Raw genomic sequence first — 21,104 nt, forward strand, 5'->3', positions numbered from 1 at the left:
AGTGTAGAAACTGGATAATAATACAAGTGATCATTTCTGACGAGGTCCTTACTGTCTATTATTCGGATAGAGAAAGACAATGGTCTAGTTAGTAGTTCCATGGAAAAAGAGAATTGAGGCACCAACATTTGCAGAATCTCAGTGAGTAATAATTGCAATTTTAAGCTATTATTTCACTATTCAGGATTGTATTTGAAATTGAGAAAAATGCTTTTGTTTACCAATGAAGATGCATGGAATTTCCACATGAAACGTTCAGGTGCTGCTGGATAATGGCTTTTGTTATCAGTGGTTAAAGTGCAGGAATTGAGTCAATCTCATTCCCCAAAGCACGTTTCAGTTAAACTCTAAGAACAGGAACGACTCACATTGAAGTAACATGGGCAGAATTTTCAGAACTAAGATTAGGTAGCCTTTGGAAGTGGAGTGGTTATCCTGTGTTTTCTGCACATTAATATTGAGTTCTCAACAGAAGTCTGCCTCTGGCCATGATTTTTGGCATTCTTTCCTATGGAGCTTTTCTGTTTCTAAACGAGCCATTGAGGGACTTCTCTATTAAAGCTCGTACAGGAGAAGAAGTGATAGAGAAGGAAGTGAGTAAACCCAAGGCAAATGTGCATTTTGATTATTAGTACTTTCTCATTCTGGATTTTTTGTCACAGCTTTCAAAAACCATTTTAGAAGGGAAATAATTGTTACAATATCCAGGTCATTAATTGTCTGGGAGTTTTGGGTTTGCAAATAAGCATGACAGTAATGGCTATTTGACAATATTTTCATAGTTTAAGAGATAGCTCAAGACTACGCCTCTTTTTTCACTACCCCATATGTTTTCCTTTTTCAAATTATTATGACTTAAAGGAACGTTACATGATTGTTGCTTCATTTAACCTTTGAGCTGGCAAATAGATAAAGATGAAATGGATGATACAAGAATTAACTTTTAAATTATAGAGCAGTAATTTAGAAACAGTGTGGAACAATCTAGTACATGCTGAATGTTTGACTTTTTTCATAAAGGCATTATAATTCTCTGGTTGTTAAAGAGAAGAGAGCTATCTAGCGGTTACAGATGTCATCAGCTTTTGTCCAACAGCTATCAAGGACTGTATCCAACTTGAAAAGAACAGAATGGTTTAAATTATCTGTGAGTAATGCAAGGTTTGGGATTAAGCTCTGTAAGGAGGAAAAATTCTGCCACCTGCTATAGCTTTACAAACTCATTTTTTTGAAATACAGGTTTCTCATCTGACTAATTGAAAGTCCCATAATATTTTTAAATAAAAGTAACAGCCGGAAATGTGAATTGAAGTGGTTATGCTGGGAAATACTGTCTAATGACTAGTTGTTGTGTAGTCATGAGGGAGGGGAAAAAAAGGCAGAATAGTTGGCAAGTGGCATACAGGAAATTTGGTTACCAAACATTTATCTTATAGAAGTGAAGCAAACCCTCCATGGCCTACTTTACTATAGAGGATAATCAGCATATTAGCAGTTGGTGTGGTATTCCGTGGTAGACTGCACCAACACGCTCTATATGGCCTAAACTCAAGTAACATTTGTTTGCCTTAAAAAGGTGTGAGAAACTTCAGACCTAACTGAAGTATCAGCGGTTTTTGTTTCAAGAAAAAAATTGGATCAAAACCCACTTGAACCACAATGGAAGTTATTCCACCTCTCAGTACTAGTTTTCTGTCTAAGTGTGAGGTGTACTCGCAAATACCTCCATTGAAACGCAGTTGTGACTGCAAGTTCAAAGCTGTAGGAGGAGTTAATTTTCCTTAATTTGGGTTGTGTTTTGTCCTTTTAAGCTAACAAGGTCTTGAAGAGTCACAAAACTCTTAGCTCACATCCTGGCAGGTAGATCATGCAGAAATAAGCTCTGAAATATTTTCAGCTCTTCTGAATAATTAATTATGGCGACAGATTTTTCTGAATGGACTCTCAGTGCAAGGTATTCTATTGCATTGTTTTTCTATAGAGAGTGCTGTTTTTTTTCTTTGCACTCTTTATCTCGCATCCTTCTAAGCACGTGCTGTTTTCTTTTTTTGCTACTTCATATTCCCATTATTGCTTCTTCCCTTGGTTAGGCCGTTCCAACATAGACATTGCACCTGCTTAGATATCTTTAAAACTACCTCTACAAATCCCTAAATCCATTACAGATGCAAACGAGAACCATGCAGTGAGACACTCTGTCTTTTGGACACCAAATTGTCATCAAAAATCTCACCATCACTTCTTCACCTGCTCATGTGGTACCCAGCTGTGCCTTGTTGGCCTTGCATTTGCCTGTAGTATGAGATTTGCTGTTCATTGCTGTTCAGAGATGAGATTTCCATTTCTGAAAGACTCCGTCAATCTTTAAGTTGGCCCCTGTGTGTTCTTCCAGAGAACATACAGAATTAGGTTTTGATGGGGGAAAGGGGAGGTTTTTTGTTGTTCTTCCATGTGTGCTGAAATGTAAGTGCGTATTGTAAAGAAAATATAGCTGCATAAGGAAGCAGAGTGGTTAGAGTGAAAACTTCTAATAACTTTGGAAGCCAGTATCTTTACATGTTTTACATTATAGTTCACTATGTTAACACTTGGCCACAATGCTGTGCATCTCCTAATGCATCAGAATTATGGAAACATCTGGGCTAAATAGCTTCATGCCGATCCACTGAGAAAATTCACAAAGGATTCAATACTTTTTAAGATATTTCATTTTATATCTAGGATAGTAGGTTGCATTATGCTTATATACCGATTTATGAAACACACAGGAACATTTTGTTTGGTTTTTTTTTTTTCTTTTAGTCTTTAAGTGCCTACAGGGCACATCTGTGCTTCTTTATTAAGAGCTACGTTATGACTGGACCTTGTGTGGCTACAGTGTGGGAGAGGGAGCAAAGAGGTTCCTTCTCCCTTTGCGCAGCCCGTCAGAAGCCTGCCAAAAATTACAGACCTCTCCAGAGCCAGGAGTAATCCTTTAAAAGAAAGATGTTTCTGCTACATCTCTCTCCTGCTGGCCAGGAGAGCTGGCTGACCATGTGGGAAAGTACCAAATCACCCTGCTGCAGCGCAGCCAAGGTGCTCTGGTTTGAAGCCCCTTTGCTGCAGGCATTGCTTCCCACACACCGTCTGTCCCTGGCAGGCCCTTCTGGTTGGACTCTGCAGGAGCATCACGTTCCCTGGCATCCTCGGATCTTGCAGCGATGCTGTTCTGGGGACACCCAACTCTGCTTTAGTGTGTTTCTGTCCTGCTGGTACAGAGAGGACAGTCTGTAGCAGCCATCGAAATATGCCTTTAGATCCTCTCACAGGGCGCGCACAACTTGTGCGGTCTGTCATGATGTAAGTTGATCCCATCTAGTGTCAGAAGGGACTTTTGGTTTCCAAAACTTCTCTGCCTCCCTGAAAAGTGTGCACGCTGTACATTGCACTGCTAGATAACCCTTATAAAAACCTAATAGCAAGCTGTTGTTTCCAGGTATGACTTCGTCCTATGCATTGCAGGTCAGTGTTGTGCATCTTGAATTTCAGTCCAGCAGATGATCGATGTGGGGATCAGTCTGGCAGCACATAAGATAACTGCTCTTAAACTTTTATTATCAGCCAAGGCATACATTCTCTTTTTTAAAGAGGTGAGGGATTGCTACAGAGCCTTCCTTTTCTCCCCTGGAAGTATTCATGTGCTGGATACATCCTTCAGTTGCTTCTTCCTAGCTCCGAAAGCTCAGCCTTCGTCTGGTGTTCAGGTTGGACTTCAAATGAGGCAAGAAGCTGGAGAAGAGACGTTCTGTGTGTAAGAGACTGGACTGTCCTGATGGCCTTACCTTCCAAGGTAGTAAGTTTGTTCAGGTTAACTGCTTGATCAGGACAGAGTCCCAGTCATGGATTAGAGATCTACAGGGCTGAGGACACAGAGTCAGACTGGCATGAGGGTGATGTCTTTCTGTGTGGAGAAGAGAACGTCGTCATCTTTGTGTTTCTCTAAGTGTCAGATAAAGCAAATTCAGCCATGCTTGTGTAGCATGAAGAATACGTATACTTTTTTTTTTCAAGTCAGAGCCTCCAGTTTTACTCACATTTGAGAGCAGTAAATTAAACTGTTTCTCATGGTGGCTGTTTCCAAATAGTCTGATACAAATTTCCTGTTCTGTGTCCTTAATTAACTTGAATGTCTTTTTTTCTTCCAGTGAAAGCGATAATTTTCACCCACTGTACTGTTGTTAAGCTGACGTGATAAGCTCTTACACTAGCGGAAAATCAGTTAATGCAAAATACAGCAGCTTAAAGCAGAAAGGGGAGAGACCAGCTGCAGAGCTTGGGGCAGCAATACCAGCTTGTCACCCAACACTGATCTGCTTGAGTAGGAATGTGAACTTTGACTCTAGTGTCCATTCTCTCAAAGGTATGAGTTTTGTGGGGTATAAATAAAGACCCTTCCTTCCTTGAGGGAGACCCTTCTGTTTTGTGCTGGCTTGCTCTTCACCAGGCCAAAGAAATGTAGATAAAGAGGCACAAGAGCAGCAAGACATCCTGAGGATACAGTAGAAGACTGAGGTGATGCCCTGAAGGCTACTTCTCTTGGCTGTGGAAGCCTGATTGCAGTTTCTCTCTGTTTTGGGGTAGGTACCTGCAGTAACAGGCTGCACCAGAGGTGTTGCCACTGTCTTCCTTTCCTGTTACAACGCTTGTTTTGTTAACGAACTCTCAGCAGCCTGGTGAAAACCTGACTGTATAGCCCAGTGGTGGTGTTGCCTGCGTGGTGGAAACTTGGTCTCTTTCTTAGATTAACATCTGCAAACAGGGCCTTGTGACACAGCAAGCAATCTGCTATCTGTTTCTTTCTACTCACTAGAGTCAACTAAGTTTTGAAGTCTTGTTAACTTCTACTTTGATATATTTCTATCACAGGAAGAAACTGATTTTAGACATAGATCAGTAAAAAGTTCAGGACAATGTGTAGTGTGGGGAGTTACTGTATTTTATATGCATATAAATGGCTCTTCTAGGGATCTTTATTAACACAAACTCTTGTCTGATGTGCATTGTACGTAAAGTTGTGTCATACGCTTCTGTAAATAATGGCTGCCTGGACCACTTCTGAGCATTGAGAGACAGTACAGTTCAACACAGAGAGAAGAACGCTAGCACACAGCACTTCAGGTCATTGTGACTTTCCCAGCCTTAAAAAAAGCCATAAACAAAACTTTAAAACCTCTGTGATGAGGCCTCTCAAAGTGTTAGCTTCTTAGGGTGCGATGGGATTTTCTGTGATGAGAACAAAGCGCCTCTGTCTGAGGACTGAGCTTTCCTGGTGACTAATCTGAAGCTGTAGGCTCAACCCCAACAGGAACTGGTTTCTCTGCTCTGTATTCCAGCTGCTGGGCACAGTTTGTTGACTTTACCCTCTCCAAACCTTGTAATATGTGTACTTAAAAGAAAAAAATAAGTCTCCTACAAACTTCAAAAGATGAAAGACGCCACTTCATAAGTCTTCCACCTCTGAGTACAGGAAGAAAGTGCCAACATACAACCATGGTTAGATTTAATGCATTGTTGCCAAGTATTCAGAAAATATATTGAGGAGTGCTATATGATTTTTGTATGCACTGGAATATAGATGTGGAAAGCATGAACGGAGCTTTGCTTCCTTCCTGTGACTGTGGTTTGTAATGACTTAGAATTGCTTAAAATGTTTTGTCAAAGCATGGCATGTTGAAGAACAAAATCATTTTATTGGTAGAAATTCCATTTTTCTCTCCTTTTTTGAGGTCATGGGCCACAAAGAAAGCACATCTCCCAATTCAAAAAGGGCAGATTTTATTCCTTTCCTCTGTTTTTTTTTTCTTCAACCATGTCTTTTAATTCCTTCCAGAAAGAAGAAAATACTCCAAAATACTATGATTATTTCATTTATTAAAATCAAGGAAAGCAGTTTGATTTTTTTTTTTCCTTTTCCTGCCAGTTTTAGCGGCAGTACAGAATGTTTCTGGCATCAGCTTTCCTCTCCGTTGCTAATCAGCCCGGTACTGCCCCTTGTGATGACTGCTCATGTTCTGCCTTGACAACCCACTGCTTCTGTATTTTCTGAAACACCACCATAGAAATGTCCATATTGTAGCCATCTCCCAAAGGTGAAAAGCTTGGGTATGTTAGAGAGACACTCCTAATGTCAATCTGTGGGGTCTGCCACAGACTGGCGTATAACATTACCTGATTTTGAGAGCCGCTTAAAGATTCTTTTAATGGCATTTCTCATTATTACTTTCATTGTCAAAAGAAGTAATAATGGTGAGTATCTGCTGCGGGGGTGGTACTTAGGTTGGTTGGTTGGTTTTTTAATCCTGATTTGAAAAATAAAGAAGAAAAAAATTTTTGCCTGGAGTAAATGCCGGGGAAAAGACATAGTGCAGTGTATTTCTCTGCATGAAATACTAGATAAGTGATGCAGCTGGACTTGTTCAGTTGGCATTCCAGATGTTTTCAAGCTTAAGTCTCCAAATGGGCTGGTAATTGGTGTGTTTTCTAGCATTCAGGAATACCATGTATCAGCGAGAATGAATTTCATGTTGTTTCTGCTTTGCATCGTTTTAGATGCGCTTTTCTCAGCTATTTGTAGTACTAAAACCAGTCCCGCATTTCAAAAATGCGTAGTGCCAGGTATCGCATTCACACTGGTTAAGGAAATGATTCATGAAATAAAAATGTATTTTCCAGGAAATTTATACCTATTGATTATGTGTCCAAGGGGAATCACACCATCAGCTCAAGGGAGAAATTCCATTCTGCAAAATCACAGGATGACGCCTTACAGCTCTCACCTGTTCTTATGGCACCATGATCTCGATCAGTTTTCTCAGGTATTTTCAGGTGGAGAAGGATAAATGACGCAAGCTGTTATGTGGATTAGTTCCTTTTTATTTAGAAATACTTATTCAGGCTTCTTCTTTTTTTTATTATTCTGCAAAGTTCCTACTGAAATTGGTGCACTGTTTATTTGCAATGTTTTGGGAAATATTTGATGCCGTTTATTTATCTTTTAAGTCTTTTTAGTGGGTACGGTTATAAGGTATGGTTGTCAGCGTGTTGAGTCAGTCATCTATGAGCAAAATGCTTCATGGATGTTAATTTAGAAACCATTTAGCAGTTAGATGGTAGGATGTTCCTCAAAGAGGCTCTTTTAAGAATATTTTGTGTTGTGTAACAGAGATCTGGTGTTGAGAGAAAAACAAACTAGGCACCCTATTTCCTGCACTAATTTATTTTATTTACCCTTTAGCACTGAGTGGATTCTTCATAGCTGATAGGAAAAAATCCTTTGCTTCTTGTTCAACCGTTAATGTCTTATATAAAAATTGGTATTCCAAAACAGATTTCCTGGACAAGAGTGACAAATACGCCAAGCTTCTCTGGGCAGTGTAGCACCGAGGTTGGTCATGTAACACCTCCATGTTTGTGTTGAGACACGTGCTCTGCATTCTCGACTTTCCTAATGGCAAGAACTTCTGTGGAAAGTCAGAAGAAAGAACTTAATTGCGCTGTACAACAGATTCAGTGAATATTGTCGGCATGCCTTTAGATGGCATTTTCACTGGAATGTCTGAAGACACCTTAAAGTAGGTGATGATTGTTACTTCTGTTTTACAGTTGGTAAAATTAAATCACTAGGGGTTTAAGTGGTTCACCTGAAGATCAGACAATAATAAATCCAGAGCACATTAAACACCAAACTCCCCAGCTCTCAGTCTCTGGCAACGTAGCTCCATTCAGTAGAAAAGGAAAAAAATCCCCAAACCCCTTAATTAGTCATGGAAGGAATACATGTGTGTGAATCTCATACACTTTCAATCACACAGTTATTTTTCATTGATGCAAAGCTATTCTGAGGTGTGAGTTCATGGGGAGAAAGGGTGACTAAGGTGGGAGGTGTTCAAACAGCTGAGCAAACCACACATACACTTTAAAATGCTGCAGGGTTTGTAAGTTCATAAAAGCCTCATGACTGTAAGGTTTATTAGCCAGCATAATAATTTTCTGAGGGAAACGGGAAGATATGAGTTAATTAACCCTCCCCTATACTGCATGTGCTATAACGCTGGAGAAATAGATTATTTGTCTTTTTTTCTGCATGTGTGTGATTGACCAATATAATGGTGATCTAGAGAGTTATGTAGCTATTAAAAAACCAAAAAAACCCCCAAACTCCCCAAAATACAAGCAAGAGTGATACTAGGGTGTATTATGTTGAAAAGCTTCCAGTAGAGATAACTTATTCTTAATGCTCTTGCACACAACAAGGGAACCTTTGGGGAACATTTTTCTGGATGACTATGTGCCGTTTTTCTCATTGACCTGCGAGAAAGGTGCATTCACACTGGAGCATATTTAGAGAAATGAACATGGAAAATCAGGAGAATGGAAGGAAAAACTTCCAAACCAGGATGAACAGTAGATGATACATATAACATCTCAAAAAAGGACAGAAAAGCAGTATGACTGCAGAAACTGGTATTTATTAGAAGGAAGAGGGGAAAACCAACCATGTAAAAGGCAAAGAATAGGTCATCAGTATTAGCCCTTGAGCAAAAATGAGAAGGTTTCTGTCCAACAAATGTTCAGACAGGTGTTACCGGAGCAAGACTCCATGCTCCTGTTTTTGTGTGTGTTGTTTCATTTTGGGTGTGTTTTTGGAGATAAAAATTTGTGAAAAGGAATTTGTGAAGTGTCTACCTATGACAGCAGAAGACTAAGAGGTTCTCTCCAGTTTTGGGTCCCTAATCACAAGCAATATTTACATGGTGCAAATGGAAACAGCAGTGGTCATCTGAAAGAGACGTGCTGACTTGCTGCAAAAGAGTGTTTACTAAAAGTTCTTCTAGTCAGACCATCACTAAAGATGCGTGTTCTTGAGAAAAAGCAGCAAATCAGAGTTTTGTGGTGTTCTGAACATACAGCACGCAACCCATCACCAAATCAGTGAAATTAGTTTTTTCATTAGTGATGGGATGACAAACATGCATCTTATTGTACATTTCAAAGCAAAAAAGCTTCAAAGCAAAATCTACAACTTTTCTTTTTTCTTTAGATGTGATTTATTTTTCTGATTTGAGTTTTGTTATGAGATCGATCTTCAAGAGCATAACTTCTGTGGTTAGAGTAATATCATTGGTGGGCTTTAATCTAGCTGGCAAATACGATTCACAAAAAGTTTGTATTTTACAGATACGTTTTTTTGCAGGAAAAGTAATTTTTTCCACAAGACTCTGGAAGGATTTTATAATGCATATAAATGGAGTTTATTAAGGTTTTGGCAGATTTGTGACCCATGTTAATTTGTATAACTCACAACGTCTCATAGTGAATAGTCCAGTTTAGTACTCTTAGACTCAGGTAAAGATTCCTGGATACATTTCTCTGACCCTGACCTCAGGCAGCATATTTTCTTAAACCAGAATATGTTTTCTCCAGTAGGGGTGGGACAAAAGCATCTATATTGATCACGCCAGTTTCTCCTATCTGATTTAAGGTATAATTCACATGCCTAAAGCAGGTAGCAAATATAAAAGTGTCCAAACAGCTGCATAAGCTAATCAGACATTTTAAAATAATGCCATTTATAAGTTCATACCACCTCCTAACAGTAAGGCTTATTAGCCAGCGTAATAATTTTCCAAGGGAAGTAGGAGTTGATGTGAATTAATTAACCCTCCAGTATATTGCACACATGGTAGCACTGAAGAAAGTACCACACGGACCAGTCCTGAACCGCAAATGCTGGGTAAGCTCTTTTCTACTATTCAGTGAATACAGTCTCCACCTTGCATCCAAATACTGAGACATTTGCAATAGAATATTAGCACTACTGTTAGAGAAATGATGTTGCTGAACTGAGGGGTGGAAGGAGAGCACTTTGTTTTGTTTTAATTGTATGGGTTTGAGTGTTTGATTTAACCTTTTTATTTGCTGATGAGAAATCAAAAGCACTGGATCGTACAAACACAGTGATTATCAGAGGCCCCTGGTTTAAATAAGTCATGATCAGCTTGCCCCAAGTCACCGATACGTACAGTAGTCCTCATTATTTCTGTATTTATTTCCCCATGCCTGTCATTGTGACAGGGTTAAAACAACAAAGATGATAAATATTTTTCTGTATATTTGTGCATTAAAAATAACTGAAAATTTCTCCAAAATATTAATGAAAAGGCTACCTCTATGAGGAGACGGAACCTGTTACTTCTGAGGCAGAAAAAAGAAAATTTTATATGCAGTTGATTTTTTTCAAGTGTAAACTGTTATGCCGCTTTAAATAAGCACCATGATCTGCCAGTCTAGTGTTAAGATAAATGTTCTGTGGTCTCAGTTAAGTCCATGTCCTGCGCTCGCTTGTCAGCATGCAGTTGTCTAAAATGCAGATGGCAATAGCTGGTGCAATTGGGAGGGATCTGAACGGACACACTGATAAAATATTCGGTAAAAAAGTAGCGGCTGATCGGTCCCATGGGTGGTCCTTTGCAGTGGTTTGTTTACAGAAGTCTTCAACGTTATTTGCAACAAAAGCATACTTCTGACAGGAGGTTGGTGTGCTTTTTCTTAAATGTGCAATATCAGTTAGTAAGGAAGAGTCCAAAAGAGACAGGTTCAGAGGGCTGGGGGTTAAATCTATTAATATAACAGATCGTGCACTTTTTCTGTGTGTAACAGAGTAGTTGTGTTTCCTTCAAGGAAAAGAAAGGACATTTGTCATTTAGAAAGATGATTATCAACCTGGTTATGTCACCTGTACTTTTTTTTTTTTTTTTTAATCCTGGAGTTGAAAATAGACTGCTCAGCTGAGTGGATTTACTCCTGAGTGGATTCACTTGCCAGTTTGGGAGACTAAGGGCTAATCCAGGAAAAGGCTTTGGACACCTGAGACTAAAAGCAGTGGAACAGAAGCCAGTGAGTGTTACACCACGAGCTCACCTACCAGCTGCCCTCTTGCTTGGTGTGCAAGCTCCCTACACCTCTGGGCTTTCTATTCTGCATACAGGCATTGCTCTCCAGTTGGCAGTGAGCCGCAGGCAGGTCCATACGTGCCTCGCCGGAGCTCAGGAGGGCACCATGTAGGTCGTCTTTGGGACCGGCGGGCCTGCTTAGGGCAGAGAGAGTGCTGAGAATTAATTTCTCGGTGTCGCCTGCTTCTGCTTTAGAAGAATGCATTTGTATTATAGCAACAGTGAAGAGTCTTTACAGAAACTGAGAATGCCATTTGCCAGGCATTGTTCACGCTGACAGCGTGAACTGCCTTTTAGGAACCTGTGATTTAAATGTGGAAGGTAATAGGCATTCCTTGCTTAGGGAAAAAAGGGGAGCATCTTTGTCGACAGATGGGAAAAGAAGAAAAATTAGTGTATCAGCTGAGCAAAATAATCCTGTGAGTCTGTCCAAGATGCAAGGATCTCAGTGTGATTGAAAGGCCAAGTATTTAGTAAGTTTTCCTTGGGACAGGAAGAAACAAGGCAGGTACGGCCCTTCAGAGTTGTGTGCAGGCTGAAGAGAGTTTAGCAGAAGGCGTTAGGTCACTTTAATAATTTTAGAAAGTTTCCAGATACTAATGAGAGACATGACAGCAGAATACCAGAAATAGCAATCCAGATGAAACAGTCCTTGAGTCCACTTTTTTGCTTTTAACTTTCTCTTGAACTTCTGTGTTTTTTCCAATAAAATTTTTGTAAGGATAAGGTACAACACACAACGATCCCTCTGTGGCAATGTTTCTTCTCCTTGATCTTGAAGGTATACTAATTTGAAAGAATCCTGTATTTCTTGCCTTCTGTGGTTTATTTACTGACATTGCCTCCGATGCTTGTAGAAAGACCGTAAGAGTATAGTACCGTGAGTAATGGTTCATCGGGGGGGACTGATGAGGTTGTCTGATGGCTGATGCCATGTTGCAGGAAACTTAGAGAAGCCACTGAAATCATCAGGTACTTTTCCCTTTCAGGACTTGCTGCTGCAGAGTTGCAAGATTTCCTTTGAATGGTTTATGGTTCCTCTTTGTGTCCTGTGGGAGACCAGAAGCTGCTGTATAAAGCCAGTCTTTATGGGGTTCCTCACTGGTATCCTACTAGAAATAATGTACAAGGTGCCATTGGAAAAAGATGGATTGCAGAAATACAATGTATAGTGGATGGTAAATACAGGTGACAACAAAGAAACATTAAAAAGAATCCGGTATAGGAAAGCTACAGAACTGACTGAGCCAAAGCCGCCTCCAGTAAAAATGAGTGTGGTCCATCGACTGGTTATTCCAGCAAAGCAGAGCTTAGCTTATCACATTTTCAGGTTGATCTAAACTTACAGAAAGGTTTATTGGAGACTTAAACTATACATCAAAACAAAAACCTTGAAAACTGCAAAATTTTACTGGTATTTTTTTCCCCATTCAGTAATTTCTGTGCAAATACATTTGTTCCATCAGCTGAGGACACAGGCAGATGAATTAGTATCCCGGAGCTAATAATCGTTCTGGTGGGGCCCTAAACTGAGAGAGGCAGAAAGCAAGCATGCTTCATTATGCTCTTGAGAGTAAAAGGCAAATAAAATGGGAGCAGGGGAGTCTTTCTCCTTGATGTTTTTCAGCCAGAGGTTAGTTCAAGTGGAGGCAGGAACGGCGTTTCCCCCCAGGCACCGCTGTGGAGAGGCTGAGCCAGAGCTTTCTGCAAGCCAAAGTGGCTGCATGGTCAAGTGAGACTGGACCCTTGGCTTATTAATCCCAGCCAGTTTTGGGTGTGGGATAGGATCTCTAAGCGCTCGGTGCTCTAGAAAACTCACTTTAGCTAAACGTACAGCACTCGGGCGCTGCGTTTACCAGCCAGAGAGCCTGAAGCAGCAGGCGGGAGCCGCGTCTGCCTGCGGTGCCCACCTGATGGCAAGAGCCGTGCTGGCTGAGGAGGGCGAGGAGGACCAGGGGTGGCAGGGGCAGCTCCAGGGCAGGAGGGAGGAGCGGGGCTGCCCGGCCACGATGGGTGTTCCCCTCCAGCAGCAACCTGTGGTTCTTGGCAGCCCCGGGAAGAAAAGGGGTGACACCAGCCAGAGGAAGGGTTTCTGTTTTCAGTGAGTCAGCCAGCTTTTGGCCGCTGCTGCCAAAAATACAGATTTTATTAGTGCTGCAAAAAGAAACTCTGTTCAGGGGTCTTTATTTTCAATTCCAGTTTAATTCGACTCGATACTGCAAAGCATATTCCACTCTCTGCTACCCTAATGCCATTCCACAGCCTTGGGTGGAGTTGCCCTCGTGTGATGGAGTAGAAACAGGTTCTAGGTCTTTGGGGAGGCTGATTTATTATATCGGATTTGATGCATAAATGTGCAAATTATGGGGGTGGGGGAGAGATTGGGGGTAGGGAGAGGAAAGGCCTGGGATATGTGAACTGGTTTCAATAAGAGCCAGTATGAAATTTCATCCCCTTCTCAAGAAGAAACCAGCCTTTTCAAAATCTCTCCCATTTTTCCAAGCTTAAAGTAAATAAGTAAATAGCTCATGCTCCCACTTGTTGGCTGCAAATGGAACCCAGAACCAGGGGGTACAAAGGAGACACAAAAGGCCATTTAGTGGCTTGAAAGAAAATATTTCTGAATGGCTCAGGATGAGGTAAAGTCAGTTCTTAAGAATTTCCCGTTTGGTTTCTGTAGCAGGGAATAGCAACTGAAGAATTTTGTTCACCTATTCCTACATTTGCTGTATACCAAATAACTATGCCAGGTACTTGAATGCAGAAATATTTATTTACGAAAACCTTAATTTACGTTAGCTCTAAAACCTCATTTTGTTACTTTCTTTAATTATCCGAGCCAAATAAACATCGAAGAGTATCTCTTACTTTAATTTAGGACCTGATTCAGCAAGGTAATTTAATTAGGCATGAGTATAATTCACAGCACATTAGAAGTCCCACTGAAACCTACTTTTGCTGTTTTGCAGTTGTTTCAAAGCTGGTTTTATTTCTTGATGCACCAAGACAAGCCAAGCTTATTTTTTTTCATTTCAGCTCAAGTTGTGAGCAGGGGAGAAAGGCAATTTAAGGTTAAGTGGAGAAAAATTTTACAGACTACTTGGGGAAAACCTGAATTTTAAGTAGCAAAGGACGCAGAGGAGCAGGAGCGTGCGCGAGCTGGGTGTTTCCCAAGCTGCTCATTGCTGTATGTGACAGTACCCGAGGGCTTGCTGGCACCGGGCCCGGACGGGTCTGCGAGGAGGGGACGGGAGGTGGCACTTTATTAAATACCCCAGCATCACACAGGGCTGGGCTGCGTTGTGTTCCTCACCAGAAGTGGTGAGCACGTAACCACCCCCTTTTGTGCTTTGCAATCATAAAACCTTTGCAAACACCCAGAAACCAGATCTTCACTTGATTGCCCACCTCGCTTGCCTGGGTAGCTCTAAATGTCCTGGAGGAGTCTTTCCCTGCTGTCCCAAAAAGGCTGATGAAGCTGTGACAGAGGATTTGACTGGATGAATTTCTATTAGAAAGTTATGAAGAAACACTCACCTTGATGTTAGCTTGCCTGGAATACTTATTTTTAAGATCCAGCTCGCTCAGAGTGTGGTCCTGCTCACTCTGGTATGAATAACTCCATTATATTAAAAGAAAATTATGACTGCATAAATTAGGAGAAACTTGGATCCTGTGCCTTCCTTCAAGAAATTGTGAATGCAGTTTGGGAATTGATGAATATTTGGTATAGAAATTGAAAACACACGGAGGAAAAATTTTATCTGTTCTTATGGGATACAACAATATTATAACTCACTTTGTTTTAGCTTTAAATAGTGGTCTAGATAATGAAATACTTTATTCTGTTTAAAAGCTATTAAAATCATGCTATTAAAATCAGTGCCAGTCTTATAACAAATGTAGAAGAAACTTAGCCTATGTAAAATGTTTTTTTTTTTATTTGAGGAAAATAGCTAAACAACTTTCTGGAAGTTTAGGAAAACTTTCACTGAACCTCTTGTCTAATGACACAGAAAACGCTGGAAGATTAGCATTTTAAAACAAATATTTTTTTGTGTAATACAGGAATAATTAATCATCACGTTAAAGGGGAAGGGATATAACAATGAAGCAGTTTATCAAATGCAAATGCAGGGTTATGAATAGACTCCAAGAAAGCTCTTAGCTTCTTGTCCAGAGAGCATAGTGTACAGCTACTTTCCCACAAAGTTAACATTATGTCACTAACTGAGTTGCTGGGAAACGGGGATACTTGCACATAGAAAATTTGTTTGAAAAATGTTTCCATTTTTTGATTCAACAACACATAATTCTGGAAAAGATTTTTCTTTTTCTCTCCTTACCCACGCCCTTTTTCTGTTTTCCCAAAATTTGAAGTGGGAATCGTGCTGCCTCAAGTGAGTGATGGTGCTTGGAAACATTTTTTAACTTTGTAGAGTAATATTTAAATGCAAAACTGTTACTTTAAAAAATAAATTACATAAATAGTTCTTTGAAAATAGCACTGCTGTGCTTTCACGCAAGAAGAAAATCCTTTCAGTTGCTACCAATAGCTGTTTGGAGAATAATTCCTGAAAAAACTTGCATATTGGGTTTGGAGAGAGGCAGACAAAGTCTCTTTCTCAAGGAATTCATATTGAGGAACTTAATTTACACTGGGCAAAAACTCTCAGTATAGTCAGAGAAAAGCTTGATCGAGTGGCAGCAATTCCTTTAGCTTACAACAGAAAGGTGGGTGGTTTTTTGCATTGTTACTGATCTTTAGAAGACCAGTGAGTGTGAAACAAAGGTATTAGTTGACCTGTAGCTTCCGAGTGCTGGCAGTGTAAATGGCATAGCTGAACCAGTTCAGATCAGGCTGCCCCTCCAGGTCTTTTCCACTGGTGGGTGAGGCAGTGCGACCTGCTGCTGAAGAAGCTTTCCTTTGCTCTCTCCTACACCGCTGTTCTCCATCAGCAGGTTGCTGTTGCTTGGTGAAGCATGTTTGCTTGGTTTGCCCATTCAGCCCCAGGTTAAAAAAAAACAAAAACCAAACCCCTCAAGAAATAGCTTGGCAGAGTTGATTTCAGACGCGGATCAGCTGGGATGTACCTGGTCCTGAGCGAGTGTTTCCTCTAGGTGACTTTTTGCGTTATTAAGCAGGAGGTGGATGGTACCTGCTGGCTCCTGCACGTACTCACTGATGGCATTCGGCTTGCATGGACAGCCTCAGCCGGTCGGTTGAACTGCAGCCTATGTAAGGTGGTGTGGAGCAGGCAATACTTTAAATTCTCAGTACTTATTATTCTTCAAAACTTTGCAAATGTTCAGAGCCTTAAAATTAAAACACAGCTTTAATATATCTCATCATTAATAGGGCTTATAGGGAGAAAGGGAATGAATTTGCTATCTGCCTTTAATTCTTATAAGCTATATTATTAGTCTCCAATTGATTGTTAAAGTTTTAACAACGATTTCATAATTGTATGTATTAATAGTCCTGAGGTACAGATACAGTGTCCTGATTTTCCACGGGGGATGTAACTAGTTGTATGAATGATCTCCTTGCATTAGGCGCTGGTTTCATAATTCTGAGTCCTGTTCCCATCAGGTCCAACACAGACCTTTCCTTGGCAGAAGACACAGCAATTTTTTCAATAAGAGTAGTTTGTGGATTTGTAACATGGAGGACTTTGTTTTTTAGTTGTCTGGGGTGGCAAGGAACTGCTGGTCTCCCAGGAGTGGACGAGGGGTGCACTATGAAAATTGACCTTGAAAAGAAAACGGGAGAAATAATTTTTGCATTTTTGTATGTGAGTTTTAATAAGCCTTCTTACTGCAGCAAAAATTTGTAATATAAATAAAGATGACATTGTACATATACATTTAAGTGCTGTTGAAATACCAGTTGATTGAGGAAAAAGGGAATGTCCCTTAATTGTCCCTGCAATAGCTAACTGCATAATGGGAAAGAATATGTAGGTGTTTGGGATGGTTTAATTGTACTGTGAATATGCCCTAAATCTGCAGCTGGGTAGCTGAAGTAGGAGTGTCAGGATCTTTCCGAATGACTTGTTTCCAGTTAACTCAAACATCTGTGGTGTTTCTGTTTATGGTAGCAGCTCTTCTGTAATTTTACCTTTTAGCCTTCACCTGTGAAACGGGCTTGTGGTGTTGGGAAGATAACTGAAGTACCCGGGAACTGTAGAAATGTCTTGCAGGACACGATGCTTTCACAGAAGACACTGGATGGAGGGCACCGAGCATAAATAGCACTTTGTTTTGTAATTTTTCCTGGATTATCTGCCACCTTAATTTTTTTATTAGGTCCTTATCCCATGAGAGGAACAAACTTACTGCATCTAAAGGGATTCATTATGATCTCCAAGAACTAAGACCCTGAATGTGCTATGCAGGATGATGAACTTAGTGCTTGTCAAAAATGCCATTCATCTGTTTGTCACGTGCCCTCTAGATTTAGCCTCTGCTGTGGTAGCTAGCAGGCAGACACTAAACGTGCACATCTCTCTTTGTTCCTGGATGCCTTGATTTTTGCATTTTGCTGCTTTGTATTTAAATAAGCTCTAGATACTTTCCAGTCATATGCAATATCTTTCCCCTGTTTTTCCAGAGCAGGTGATCTATCAGTGGTAGCTCTGTCAGTCATAAATTATTTTAACTGAATTACTTGTTTAATTTGCAGCACATCTTTTGTGAAACCTGCTCGGTCCGTGGAAACTACTGGATCACTCCTGTTTCTTTAGCTGCTCCTAGTGGAGAAGTGCAACGTGTTTCTGAGTCAGCAAAAGGGAACCCAGGACATTTCCCAACAGCCAGAGGAGCAGGCTCAGGAAAAAGACAGGCAAACCACTAATGAGCTAATAACAGTAAACAGAAAGGAGGAAGATCAAAGCAAAGCAGCTTGAAACGAAGGGCCAGGTGGACACCAGAAGGAAATGCTGAGCACTCTGTTGCTTTGCCGATGGGGAAAGACGACTTCAGAGCAAACACTTACATATGTACAAAGAATGCATCAGCTAGCAAGATCGTGATGAATTTTTCAGGACGTAGCCAAATAGTATTGCACAAACTTATAATTCCTGGTATACTAAAAGTCACAGCAGGGGTGCTTGTATCAGTCTTGTCTCTGGCACTCCGTGCTCTTCAGTGAGCTTAATGCTGTCCAAGGGGCTGGGGGTGTGGAGGAAACCATTCCCTTCTTCCTAACCACTCTTCACGCGTCTGAAGACCACCACAAAGAGGACTGCTTCTCTGCTCCTCAGAACAAGCAGCACTAATCCTTCAGCCTTTTCTAATAAGCCGCCTGCCCCAGACCCCTCCTCATCCTTGTTCCTGTTCTCCAGGTTTTTTCTGTTCTGTCCACATCCTCTTGGGATGATGGTGCCCACAGCTGAGCTGCCTGCTTCCCACCGCCCAGCCAAATGCAAGCGTTACGCCATGTGTTTTACAGATGATACTTGTTTGTTTTTCCCAGAATGGTTTTCCATTTTTTCCCAGCAGCATGATATTGTTGACTCATATCTATGATTTAATATATTAAAGCTCAGTAGTGAAATGGTTGAGGGTTTGGGGTTTTGGGTTTTGCTGGTTTTTTTTTTTTTTTTCTTTTCTGGTTGCTTTAAGAAAAAAAAGTGCTGTTGGATCACTGGCAAATTTAGCTTATTTAATTTATTGGTTTTCTCAATGCTAAGGTTGAAAAGCCACATTCACAAAACTACCTGTTGATGTCAATGAATGTCACTAAGACTGTAGTGGGCTATCAGAAGAGTTGTATGGCTCCTTCTTTTAATCAGTGTCGGGCAAGAAGTTTGTGCTTGATTTCAGGTTTGTCTTCATGGAATACTTTAAATTGTGATTGTTTTTATTGGGTCTGAAGTCAGTCTTTTGAAAGTGGAGTTAAAAATCTAGTCTTTATTTCTGCTTGTCTCAGAGAAGCAAAAAGATTGCAGGCCCTTTACTGTCTGTGTCGCAACAGTCTGAACTTTTCAGGCAAAATGTTATCTGTGTGTCAAAGCTTTTTTTCCTCCCATCCACAAATCCACATTGATTGAAGGCTCAGTTTTGTTATACATGCTTAAAACTGTGTTTTACCTTGTAGGTCTAGACTGAAGCCATTATGTCGTGAGAAATATCAGAGAGATAAGAAGTCCTGCAAAGCCAGAATTTGTGTGCAGGCTGACATGCTTCAAAAGCATGGACAGCAAAAAAGGTTGGTTGGTTTTTTTTTTTGTTTAGTTTTTTTTTTTTTTAATTTTTAACACAGTCTGGAAACAGATGAGTACTTAACCTCTTGACACCAAACATATGTTAGTATGAAGTAGCAAACTTCTATGTTTGTTGCCCATTTCATGACTACAAGTTAAAAATATTTTGACATCACTAGTTAAAGTTTGATAAAGCTGATTATAGTCATAGAAGCACCCAAGATGCTTGCCATGTTGGCTGCCTTTCAGTACATCCCACTGAATATTGCAGTGCTTTCCAGTCAGACATTAGAGGCCATTTCATGAATGCATATAACAACCTGGCAAAGTTTCCTGCCACTGAATGTGCGCTGGCTGCGTAAATCTCAGGGTATTTATTCCTGTCTGTGTCATTTTTTTCTTAAACCATTTAATACACAGACTGTATCTTCTGCACACATTCAAGCGGTAAAAGGAAAGAAAAAAAAAAAAACCTTCCAATAGCTCATTTTCAGCTCATGTTTTGTGTTTCAAATAAGTTTGTGGATGTTGTAACAGCTGTAGACTCTGCAAAACAGAAGTGTCTCTTGATTTAGCCTGTGACATGATTTTGCTCATTCTTCCACTGCTTCCTGAGCTCAGCATGTCCCAGTGTTGTTTGAGAGAGATACGGAGTCAGCTGGCTGCTTTTCCAGTCAGCATTACTCTCACCATGCCTTTCCCTACAGACAGCAACTTCTGTGTGATAAGGACAAGTTTTTGGCTCTGAGCGTTCATCAAAAAGCACCACTCCTCTAATAATTATGTTAAACTAAGATCTCTGATCCATTTCCAATTTGTCTCCTGCACAACACTCTTCTTAGTTTGCTGCTTTAATGTAGCAGGATCGGAAATAATCAGACTTTCAAACAATACCGTGTGGCTGAGCACACAGTATAGAAACTAGAATGTTGGAAAATTGCATCATTATCTGTATCATACAGATGGAGCAGCCCACGAGAGAGAGCTTTATATCACAAACATAGTGGTGGAAATCAGAGTCAGTCCTCTCGCTCCCCATCCCACGTGTTGGTCAGTAGGTCAGACAACAGCATGAATGGTTCAAGGCTTCTTTGTTTAGCTTTTGGGTTTTTTGGTTTTCTTTTTTCTTTTCTTTTTTTGCTGCTTTTGTAGCTTATCCCTCCCTCTTCTCAACAGCCTACTCAAGGTGGAACCAGACACTCACTTTCATCCCAAATCTGTTCTGCTTTTTTGCCAAATCTACTTCCCGCTTCAAACTGGTCAGGGGGAGCAGTGGTCATAGCTAGGCTGAGGTGGGTGTTAGAAATTGAGAACAGGAGACTGTGATCTCTTACCAGCAACAAGAAAAGTCTGTAGACAGCTTAGCAGCTATCAGATCTGGAGATCGGATGGGGACTGAATACTGTGAGTGTTGCCGATTCACACAGAATTATACTAGAATGGGTATTTCTAACTTAAGGGGAAAAAACCCCTCCCAATAAAGAATAGGGTTGGTTTAGTTCTTAGGACATTTAATGATGTACTGGCACATAGTAACTGCACTATAAATATAGTCTGAAAAAATATGAGCTTAGTTTGGAAGCTGCTCTCAGCTAAATTATGGGGTTTTGATCCTGACCTAAACTGATCCCACATGTTCCTGGATTCTCCCGACGTTTGAGTGCACAGTAAATCAATCGTAGTTTTTGCTTTTTATTGCAAAGAATGAACAGAAGAGATTGGGAATTATATGACTTTGGCATCTGTTTATCACATGGTTTAGGATTGTTTGATATCTTTTTAGCTTTAAGGCTTAAGTAAAGTTTAAAACAGGTATACAGGATCAAAACTAGTTAACTGGCATCAGTTTACAGAAAGTAGTCTGAAGTTCACCAAAGCGTTTGTTTTGAAAATACTCGGTCCCTGG

At 40.4% G+C, this 21,104-nt stretch overlaps 1 protein-coding gene across 1 annotated transcript in view; it reads left to right on the forward strand.

The window, feature by feature from the left end:
• The first annotated feature begins 4,131 nt into the window (after positions 1 to 4,131).
• LOC142408754 (uncharacterized) overlaps positions 4,132 to 21,104 on the forward strand; it is a 55,799-nt gene continuing 38,826 nt past the window's right edge. Inside the window, exons 1-2 of the mRNA XM_075499313.1 lie at positions 4,132 to 4,399; positions 19,093 to 19,203. Of these exons, the coding sequence (XP_075355428.1) occupies positions 19,175 to 19,203 (29 nt within the window). The 5' untranslated portion in view covers positions 4,132 to 4,399; positions 19,093 to 19,174. The remainder of the gene's footprint in view (positions 4,400 to 19,092; positions 19,204 to 21,104) is intronic.

The sequence above is a fragment of the Mycteria americana genome, chromosome 4, assembly GCF_035582795.1.
Source record: "Mycteria americana isolate JAX WOST 10 ecotype Jacksonville Zoo and Gardens chromosome 4, USCA_MyAme_1.0, whole genome shotgun sequence".
Lineage (NCBI taxonomy): Eukaryota > Metazoa > Chordata > Aves > Ciconiiformes > Ciconiidae > Mycteria > Mycteria americana.